The sequence below is a fragment of the Leptidea sinapis genome, chromosome 29, assembly GCF_905404315.1.
Source record: "Leptidea sinapis chromosome 29, ilLepSina1.1, whole genome shotgun sequence".
Lineage (NCBI taxonomy): Eukaryota > Metazoa > Arthropoda > Insecta > Lepidoptera > Pieridae > Leptidea > Leptidea sinapis.
This window is the reverse complement of record NC_066293.1, coordinates 5,400,138-5,411,454: the sequence shown is the minus strand read 5'-3', so window position 1 is coordinate 5,411,454 and position 11,317 is coordinate 5,400,138. Positions and strand designations below refer to the sequence as shown.

General features: G+C 37.5%; 2 protein-coding genes across 3 annotated transcripts; one reads left to right on the top strand and one right to left on the bottom strand.

Annotated features, from left to right (window-relative positions):
• Positions 1-665: 665 nt before the first annotated feature.
• On the top strand, positions 666-2,778 carry LOC126973587 (uncharacterized). The gene has a single exon (XM_050820910.1). The coding sequence runs from the start codon at positions 750-752 to the stop codon at positions 2,637-2,639; it is 1,890 nt and encodes a 629-aa protein (XP_050676867.1). The 5' UTR covers positions 666-749; the 3' UTR covers positions 2,640-2,778.
• A 4,512-nt stretch (positions 2,779-7,290) lies between these two features.
• On the bottom strand, positions 7,291-10,645 carry LOC126973632 (putative nuclease HARBI1). Of its 2 annotated transcripts, none has more exons than XM_050820976.1 (3): positions 9,883-10,645; positions 9,065-9,377; positions 7,291-8,060 (listed from the first exon to the last, which is right to left on the bottom strand). In XM_050820976.1, the coding sequence occupies exons 1-3, from the start codon at positions 9,909-9,911 to the stop codon at positions 7,395-7,397; spliced, it is 1,008 nt and encodes a 335-aa protein (XP_050676933.1). In that variant the 5' UTR covers positions 9,912-10,645; the 3' UTR covers positions 7,291-7,394. The 2 variants fall into 2 exon arrangements, with proteins under 2 accessions (XP_050676933.1, XP_050676934.1); XM_050820977.1 differs by lacking the exon at positions 9,883-10,645 and adding an exon at positions 9,547-9,649.
• Between the last annotated feature and the right edge of the window lie 672 nt (positions 10,646-11,317).

The window sequence follows — 11,317 nt, the reverse complement described above, 5'->3', positions numbered from 1 at the left end:
TGAATGTCGTGAGAAAGGCTAAACAGATAGGGTTAGAGTGTAAAGACAAGCGGATTGCAAATATTATCATTCATGACTTCTACGTTGATGATTTGCTCACAGGGGGCGCCACAGTCGATGAACTCAAATTTATACAGCAGGTCATCACCACGGAACTTGCATCCGCCTGTTTGCCTTTACGGAAATGGAGGTCGAATGAGTTATCATTAGTTGGTGAAGGAAATCAATCTTCCGTAAATTTAAATATCGGCTCTCCCGAGCCAAGTAAAACTTTAGGCCTTGGATGGTTGACAGACACTGACAAACTGTGCTTTTATAGTCCTAAAAATATTTCTAATGAAAATACCAAACGCAACTTATTATCAGTTATTGCTCAGATTTTTGATCCGTTAGGACTCCTAGCACCGTTTGTGATAACCTTAAAAATGGTTTTACAAAAACTCTGGCTATTAAAGATAGAGTGGGATGAACCACTACCACCAGAATTCTCAGATCTATGGTCTAAGATAATTGTAACATTACCTATTCTGAATAACATTCGCATTCCACGTTGTGTTATATGTAATTCACATCAATCTGTAGAACTTCACATATTTACCGACGCTTCGGAGCGTGCTTATGGTTCCTGTGTGTATGTTCGTAGTGTAAATAGTGTAGATGACGTCTTAGTACGACTATTGTTCTCAAAGGGTCGAGTGGCGCCAATTAAAACATTGACAATTCCGAGACTTGAATTGTGCGGTGCTGTGATGGGAGCTCGTCTTTATGAAAAGGCTATTGGTTCGTTAAGACTTCAAATTAGGCAAGTGACATTTTGGACGGATTCAACAATTGTTCTTGGATGGCTCAATATGTTACCAAGCAAACTAAATACATTTGTTCGTAATCGCGTCGCCGAAATAGTAGAAAAAACCAATCCATTTCCATGGAGACACGTTCCAACCGGCCAGAATCCCGCAGATTTCATAACTCGTGGAGTTGGTGCTAATTTGATCAAGTCTTTAGACCCTTGGTGGTGTGGTCCTGAATTTCTTCAATTAGAAAAATCTGGCTGGCCTAACGTTACCGCGGTCGCAAGCGACTTACCAGAGACTCGCCCAGAAATAACTCTCCATACAATGAAAAGCCAGAGCTCTCAAAACTCAATTATTGAATTTCATCGTTTTTCCAACTTTACTAGATTACAGCGTTCCGTTGCATACATGTTACGTTTCATCAATCGTTGCAAAAGGCAAATCATGCCAACGTCTTATTTAGGTGAAGATGAATTACGGAATTCGTTGTATTTAATCATTCAAATGGTACAGAAAGAGTCCTTTCCTGAATATGAGTTACTATTAAACAAACAGAAACTTCCTCCGAAGAGCTCTTTAAATAAATTTAATATTTTCTTAGACAAAAACAATATAATTCGCGTTGGAGGTCGCCTTAATAATTCACAGTTTTTATATGATAAAAAATATCCTATTTTAATACAGTCCACACATCGTTTTACTAAATTATTATTTCAACATGAACATAAACGTCTTATGCATGCAGGCCCCCAGCTTCTTTTGGCCACAATTAGAGAAATGTATTGGCCCATAGGTGGTCGCAACCTAGCAAGGATATGCTACCATCAATGCGTGCTATGTCGCCGCATGAAGGGTCAAACCGTCAACCCTATAATGGGGAACTATCCACAGCAGCGTCTCGTTGTAGGAGAACACCCATTCACTAGCGTAGGGGTGGATTATGCTGGTCCTATCACCGCAGCAAGTCGTCAAGGTCGTGGTTGCAGATTTGTAAAGGTTTACATTGCCATTTTCATTTGCTTTACGACTAAGGCCATTCATTTGGAGTTAGTAGGTGATTTAACGAGCAATAACTACTTGTCGGCATTGCGTAGATTTATAGCGCGAAGAGGAAAACCCTCTAATATGTACTCCGACAATGGTACCACCTTTGTAGGTGCTTATAATGAGCTCTCTAAATTTCTAAAAAGCAACTGTGATTCGATTGCTGAAGGTGCAGTCAATGAAGGCATTAATATTCATTATATACCGGCGTACAGTCCTCATTTTGGCGGATTATGGGAGGCTGGTGTTAAGTCGACCAAGTATCACTTAGTGCGCGTGCTGGGAAATTGTCATTTAACTTACGAGGAGCTTAACACAACTTTGGTTCAAATTGAAGCCCTGTTAAATTCACGGCCTCTGACCCCGCTGTCATCGGAGCCTGACGACCTGATGCCACTAACACCAGGACATTTTCTGATTGGGAGACCATTCACATCGTTACCAACAAGTGACCTCACAGATCAGTGTACAAGCCACCTAAGTCGTTATCAACGGATTGAGCAGTTACGTCAACACTTTTGGAACAGATGGTCCAAAGAGTATATATCTGAGTTACAGACAAGGTCTAAATGGCAGTTGGCGAAAAGTGAGGTGACAATGGGATCATTAGTAGTGGTAAAGGATGATCATCTACCACCATTGAAATGGCGCTTTGGTCGCGTTGTGGGAGTTCACCCAGGATCTGATGGAGTGACAAGGGTCGCAGATGTTAAATGTTCCAACGGGATACTCCGACGTGCTGTCACCAAGATCTGTCCACTGCCAATCTGCACTGAGGATGCTGAAGGTGGTGGGAAATAGGTTTTCCCACGGGTGGGGATATGTCGACGCCTGCAGCTTTAAACCAGCAAAGTTTATATTTACATGTTTAATGTATTTTTGTAAGGGTTTACTGTTATGTCCTTCTTGTTCAATTACACGTGCGTCAGCAAGCAATAAATTTGTTTCATTTCTTTAATTAAAATTAAAATACTACCTGTTGAGTGCTTCTACAACAGCAGACTTATGAACAAGAATAGTATTTAGAGAAAATCTCTCTTTTAAAAGTATGTGATCTAAAAATGTGTTATATTATTACCAGTAGGGGATCTATTATCTATATCAGGGGTTCTCAACCTTTTAGTAACCACGTACCACTTGAAAATTTCAGAGATTTGATACCTTATATTTATATATATTTTTATTTATTTATTTATATATAATATATAGTTATATATAATTATATTTGGTCAGGTTTAGGAAAATAAAAATGCACTCTACAACTGTATGTATGTATTTACAAAATAAAATGTATCATACATTAAAAACAATCTTGAATTAGTTAATTGAACACAGTCATTTAAATATAAACAGATCCTAATGAGCTTGTTGTTGTTGTTTGTTCTTGATCAAATTTTCAATATCTGGGTCGATTGAACTTAACTTGATTCTCAAGTCCTCTTCAACGCTAATGCGGTTTCGGTATTTATTTTTGATGAACAGCAGCTCTGAAAAACCCGATTCATACTAAGTACGAGGTTACGAATGGAATTAAAAAGATTATCGCTTGTTCGAACACTGATGGATATTCAGTTTTTGTCCCCATCCAAAATTCTATTAAAGATTTTTCTTTAAACGCATCTTTCATCGAGCTGTCACTTATAAGGTCGATGAAACACTCTTTTGAGTGACTAGGGCCACTAGGAAATTTCCCTGAAAATGGATTTCTAATCCACTCATATTTAGAAAAATCTTGATTAAAATATTTATCAAAACTCGTTTGAAGGGCTTCCATATGACTAGTGATATCATCAGTCACTTCTTGCTTCAGAGAAATATCATTTTCTTCCAAAAATGCAGCAAGAGTAGGGAATGCAGAGAAATCCTTGTCCTGTGCTTGAGAGCGAAACAGAACCAACTTTTTCTTGAAGGATGATATTTTATCGTTGGTAGTGAACACTGTTGTACTTGGCCCTTGAAGTCCCATGTTCAAGGTATTAAGCCTATCAAAAAAATCAGCCAAATACGCCAATCGTGATAGCCATTCTTCATCATTGAACAAGTGTTTCATGTCATGATTTTGTTCACTTAAAAACCTAAAGACTTCTGACCTCAGTTCAAATAGACGAGTTAGGGTCTTGCCTCGTGACAACCATCTTACCTCGGTATGTAGGAGGAGAGTTTGATATTTTGCACCTATATCTTCACACATTAAAGAGAAAAGCCGTGAATTAAGAGCCCTGGCCTTAATAAAATTAATGACCTTTACGCTATCCATTAAAACAGACTTAAGGTTGGCAGGCATAACCTTAGAAGCCAAAGCTTCTCGGTGAATAACGCAGTGAGTACTTTGGCATTCTGGAGCAACTTTTTTATTCTTGCTCCTAATCCACTTAAATGACCCGACATAGCTTTTGCTCCGTCCGTGCGCAAACCAACACATTTAGACCATGATATTCTCGCTTTTATAATGTACTCATTTATGACATTAAATATGTCCTCAGCTTTAGTGTTTGATTCAAGAGGTTTGCAAAATAAAAATTCTTCCGTTACTTCACTTTGATAATCAAAACGTATAAATACAAGAAGCTGCGCCATATTTGTTATGTCTGTGCTCTCGTCTACTTGCAGTGCAAAATATTTACATTCGCGCAGTTGAAGTAAAAGCTGTTCTTCAATACTCGAGGACATCTCCACAATTCGCCTCTTTACTGTGTCATTCGACAACGGAATTTTCTCGATCTCCTTTGCTGCCTTTTTGCCTAATACTGCCTCCACCATATCCTTAGCGACCGGAAGTAAAAGTGTCTCGCCAATTGTATGAGGCTTCCCTTCTTTAGCTATTCTATAACTGGCAAGGTACGATGCTTTGACTAGTTTTTTGTCTATATTTACAAATTTTGCCATGCACTGATTTTCTCTCTTACACAATTCAGATTTTCTTTGAAAAAATTCAATAGGTTTGTCAACCAAATCGGGATGCTTAGTAGTCTGGTGCCGCTTTAGTAAGGAAGGCTTCATGCTCTGATTTGAAAGTGTTTCTGAGCATACAACACATTGTGGAATAGGATTATCGTTATTTTCTGTGCCAGGTTTTACTATAAAACTGTAAATAAGTTGCATCGTACTTACGATTTGCCTGAGGTTTAATCTTCTTTTGACTGTCCTTAGAGGTGGAGGGGTTAGTCAAATATCGCTTCATTATGTCCACTAAAAACTAATGCTTAATCACCCTTATTACGTGTACAAGATGGTTTATTTGCCTACGCAGTTATGAACGAGTGAATTCCCAAACACATTTCGATCCGTTACGATTCGAGGCCACCAATATTCGACGTCATAGCTTTACGGACAAAGCACTTATGTGTCCACTTGTTCCCGGCCGGCGCAGCGAGCGGTCGTTATCAAGACTTTACACGAAGATCGTTCTTTATGGAGATTTAAGCTTTATTTTATAATGAACATATACTATTCATTACAAAAACATAAAAGGAAATAAATAAAACAAGTAATTAACAATAATAACAATATTTATTTTAAAATATACCTATTTTTACACTTTTTTTCGAATGAAAAGTCTGTGTGAAATAAAAAAGAAAGACAATATGAATAATTTATACATGGTCTTATAGCTTGTTTCAATAGCTTTCAGTGACAGTCACTCAAATCACCCTAGTTATAAGCATTTTATAACTACACGTAAAATAATACACACGGGGAAAATGCCGCGAAATTGCCGGAAGCTTGCCGATCTACAGTGTACAGCAAGCTCCGGAGCGCGCCGATCCGGAAAGGTTAACGAGGAAATGTTGCATCGTAACTGTGAATTAATGTTATTCGCATTGAACAGTTTTTATTGTTACTATTAATATATGATTGCGTACCACCTGAAATGTCCCCGCGTACCACCGGTGGTACGCGTACCACCGGTTGAGAAACTATGATCTATATTATTTAAACTTCACCATTGTATCAATCTTTGTAAGGGAGCTTTATATGTAGATAGTGTTCAAAGGCGCCAACTGCTCTTAAATGTTCCTTACGCGGGCCGGATAAGGTTTCTTACGTTTTCTTAAATGGTACACCCGTTGAACGAGTGAAAGGTTTAAGTATTTGGGTCATATCCTCACAGAAAATTTAAATGATGATGAGGATATGGAACGTGAGCGCCGTGCGCTTGCCGTGAGATGCAAGATGCTGGCGCGCAGGTTTTCCAAATGTAATAAAGAAGTAAAAAAGATATTATTTAAAACATACTGTCAAAATTTTTATACAAGTCAATTATGGTAACTTCACACGAAAAGCCTTATGGTACCATTAGGGTGCAGTATAATGATGCATATCTCATCCTAATGAGATTGCCTATGTACTGTAGTGCGTCCAGCATGTTTGCAGACGACGGCATCAATGATTTCTTCGCAATTATTAGATTACGGATAGCATCATTTTGGTGGCGTATACGCTCCTCTAGCAATAAAATTATTTCTACTTTGTCTGAGTACTTAAACAGTCCCATTTTTAAATATTGGTTAAATGTGCATTAAGCCGGCTGTACACATGGGGCCAAGGTGTTGGGCCAACGTGTAGAGAGCTACTTGGCGGTATGTTGGCTTAATTGGTCTAGTTGGCGCCAACATTGGCAGGCCATCCGAATAGTGTCGGTTTTTAGTGTACACATCAAAGGATCTTGGCGCGCTCCGCAAACAGCGTTCACACGTTGGTGTCTTGTTCAGTTCGTTGTTACTCGTCAGCGGAGACAGTATCGTTGCGCGTGAGTGAAATTTACGTTGCCATGTTCCGATAGCGATGGCGGCGCCGGTGTTTTTGGTGTGGTTTTTGTTTTACAATTCATAGAATTGTTTCGACATGAAGGAATAATTTGGAATCTACGGCATGAACTAGGTACATAAAAATAAAACCAAACTAAGTTTTTAAACACTTTTATTATTAAAAAAATTCCATTAACAGTTACCTACTATTTGTTTGACATTGTATTGTGTACAATGTAATCTGCTTGTTGTGGTGTTTCCAAAAACGTTTTATACTTTTTCTATAATGTAGGTATATGTAAAAGTTGTGTGGTTAACTTACAACTTGTCAATAGCGGCTGAATTATTTCTAAATGATTTTACTTATTGCGAACTGAAGGCTCTTCCAGAGGATACAATTATAAAGCCTGTTTTTTTTTGTAGGCAATTTCTTGTATTTGTATATCGACTCGCTTCTGGAAGGGCCCCAGGGGCAGGTCATTTAAACAATTTCTATTATTCATAATGAACTATTTTATATTTCAGGTTAATGATGCGTGGATTCGCATAGCGGATCAAATTAATATACCTGTTAATGAATTAAAAAAGAAAAAAGAGTCATTAATGACAACATTCAGAATGCATCACAAAAATAAAACTCAATCAATAAAATCAGGAATGGGTGAAGATGAACGTGGTGTAACGTGTAACGTGAATAGTGGTCTCTAAAAAAGTAATTCATAAAATCCAGTCTTATTTGTGTCGCAGTATGCGGCGGTCTACGCGGTACACTTAATAATGGTAAAAACGAACTATCTCCATTATTTCTTCATGAACCTGGCCGCACTAGATCTTCATTTTGATAAATATCGAATGAACCAGGAGGTGAATAAATATTCTGTGAAGAAGTACTTTTTCTCAAAAAATTATGTAGATATAGACATGTCATTGTAACAATAGAAGTTTTGGTAGGTTCCAAGGGTATATTTTTTTTAAAGATCCTGAACCTGGCGGTTAGTATTCCGAAAGTATTTTCTACTTTTACTCGAGAACGGGATAATTCTTGATTGAATACTCTGTCTGCGTGATGACCGGGAAACGGTTTCATTAAATGGGTACTGAGAGCAAATGCACCATCGCCTAAAAATACGTAAGGCATGACACTTAGGTTATGACGTATGTCACTATTAGGAAGTGGAATAGGACGGGGTAAGTTCATATTGTTCGACGATAGTTTTTGATATAAGATAATTTGATTGAAAACACCTCCATCACTAATCCGTCCTTGAGAACCTACATCGGCAAACAAAAAACAATAATTACTATCTACTAGTGCTAGTAAAACAATGTTAAAGTGGCCTTTATAGTTAAAGTATTCAGTTCGCGAGTGCAAAGGTGATTGTATATTGATATGCTTCCCATCTATAGCGCCCAAACAATGCGGGAAGCTGAATCCTTCTGAAACGGACATCCATTCGCTCGCAGATTCAGGCATCTGAAATAAATAAAAAATAAACTGATATCACTTTTTTACTACAGGATTCGTCATCGACACGTGACTACGAAACAGAGGCAGAAACCGACTTCAATCGTCCCGTTATTGAAAGTGACACATCTCAAGATGGGAATAAGAGTACTAAATCAAAAGTTACTGCTCTTGGAAGAGCAGTAACTTGGAGTTGGAACTCAAAAGCGCCGTTCTAAAAATCACCCAGAGTTATCAGAGGCCAGCAAGGAGGTGGCAAATGATTTGGCACATTAAACAGAATGCTTGATAATAAAACTGCAAGACATGATGATGATTGTGATCTGTATGCTAAACTTCTTGCCACAAAATTAAGAAAATTTCCTGAATATGAAAGAGAAGAAATTATGTTAGAGATTGATAGCATGTTGATAAAAAGACGTCGAGGTAGCCAAAATACTATTACTGATTCCACTAATATGAATCGTTCATCCTCCTCACAAAGTTCTTATCGCTCAAACTGGTCTCGCTCATCTCCTTCACCACACTACCGACCCAACTCAGCTCAGTCCATCCTTCCAACTTACGTTACTATTCCCAATCAATCTCTGCATAACCCATCCCATTCACCGCAGTATGTTTTTAATGAACCCCAAACTCAACGCATTCGGATATTGTCTAATGATAAAATATATTCACAATCACAACTAATGCAGTCTTCATCTGCTCAAAGGCTACAAACAGCATCTCCAGAACTACCTGTTGAACTTAATTTACCAGAATTATCTGATAGAACGTACGACCAGTCTCAGTCTTTAGAGACTCAAAATATAATATATCAGGCATATGAAGACGCATAAAACACACAATTGAAAAGTTCATGTGATGCTAAACATTGTTTCATGATGATTCAAGTAATTGATCTCTACATGGTAAAATAAAGACTGTTGTATTTTGAAACTCTAGAACTATTTTGTAACTCTTTCTTATAAACATTAATAAATAATACATTAATAACATGAAGTTTTACTTACTTTAATCATATCTTGCAAAACATAATTGAGTGCCAAACAGACTTCGATTATTATGCGTGAGATAAGTGAACTTGATATTTTAAATAGGTAGTTTAAGCTTCTGTAGTCATCTCCAGTAGCTAAAAATCTCAATGTCAATGCAAGTCGTATTTTTGTTGGTACAGCTTCCCTCCAAGTAGTATCTTGCTGAGAAACCATCGGAGAAATTTTTTGTAGCAGGTATTCAAAATCAGTGCATGACATTCGAACGAAATTATCGAACTCCCCAGATGGTTCTGCAAGAAGCTCGGCAAGCTGTTGATTCATAGTCTCTCTAAAAACAAAGAAATATTAACAAAGTTAGTATGGACATAGTATTAATTAGTTGCATATAATTATAAAGTGATAATTACCCCATAACAAAATTTTAGGAAGTCAGTCGGTGTCTCATTCATAACAAGTTTCTTTATGGAATCAATGACGAAATATCAAAAAAATATTACGTTTTTCCATACAAATCCAATCAGCTGATCGAGTCTATTTTTACCCACGACGGTAAAAATCTCATCGAAAAAGAATAAAATAACTCAAAACCCCCGACTTAACATAGATGTAGCGATAACAATTTTACCATAATACATAACCGAGATTTTAATCTTTTTCGATGACATTTTTACCGTCGCGGGTTTTTTTTTAATTTTGTTTAATTTTTCTATGTGGTTCATACATGGACTCCATAGAGAAAGTTACCTGTTGTAAATGTGACACTGACCTTCTAACTTTTTTCAAAATTATTATCAGCCTGTATATCAATAATAACTAATAACACATATATGTACCTCGTTCTATTCCGATGAATAGTCACCATTCACCACCTTCTTTTGCGCCATTTCTTTTTAATCACTCTACTTTGGTGCACATGTACGTAATAATTAAACGCACTGTATAAATAAATTGCCGCGGCTGTAAGAACTTCTACGTCCATCTTTGAAGCGCCAATGCAGAATAATCAGTAAGCCAATGTGTGAATAGGAATCTTGGTTTCCATCATTTTTGCCCAACACATTGGCCCAACACCTTGGCCCCATGTGTACAGCCGGCTTTAGAATAACAACCATAAATAGCTGTAGATATCAAATGTTTTTTTTTTATAGTCATTTGATCTTATTCTCAATCACATATCGATCAACCAATTCAATCACTTCTTTGCGAGTTAATCCAAACCCTGATTTTTCCATTATGTGGAGATTTTCCGCAAGCGTTTCTTCGACATCTGTGGGCAATGCAGTACACCTGCCTAAAGTATTGGATTTTAAGCCTTTGCGTTCATATACACGGTTCACAATTGTTGTTCTTGGCATACCATAAAGTTTTGATGCAGCGTAAGCAGATATTGTTCCATTTTTTACTGCCTTGACAGCGTCACTTAATTTTTCATTATCATATCTACTTCTATCCGATATTCGAACATATTTTCGAGGCATTTTTTCGTATTATTCCTGTAACAATCAATAGTAGGTACATTACTTCAGAAGTCAAAAATAGCTGCATTGGCGGCGCGAAAGAATGAAAGAAAAATGCACCCCTATGCGGGGCTCGAGGTCGTCATAGCAAGGCAAGCAGTCACAGCCACTAATTTATAGCGCGGCCATCGCATAGGTGGCTTCGCCTGCTTGGCAAGCGAACATGACGGCCGAGGCATAGCACTGCAAGCTCGAAGTTTTCATGCGCGCCAATAATTCAGTTATCCTTGGGCAAGGTTGGTATAATGCTTTTATCAAACATGGGCCATTTTTTTCACCTACGCAACGCGATTTTCAGCACCTTTGTGCTAAAAAATCAAGTTTGTTATGCTATTGCGGGCGTCAAATCTCAACACATGAACGTTTCATACAAATTAGGGTTTCGGAAAACAAAATGCATTACTTCAATTTGAAGTTTGCCCTAATTTTTTATGTTATATAAATAATGACGTTATTACCATCCATGTTGTAGAAAAAGTACTATTTTAATAAATTCTAAGTCAAAATACTAGAATTTTAAAGTAGATTTTAAAAGTAAGTCTCGGCTACAAAAGGGCCGTATTACAAAACACAATCCTTCTAAATTTTACTTTCACAAAATGAAGTGCCAATAGTGAAGAACAGGACGGGAGATATTTCAGACAGGACTAACTACCGGCCGATATCTCTAGCGACTACGGCAGCGAAGGTGTTGGACGGTCTGCTTGATTCTTGCTTATCATCAACATCAACATCTAGATCTGCATGACGC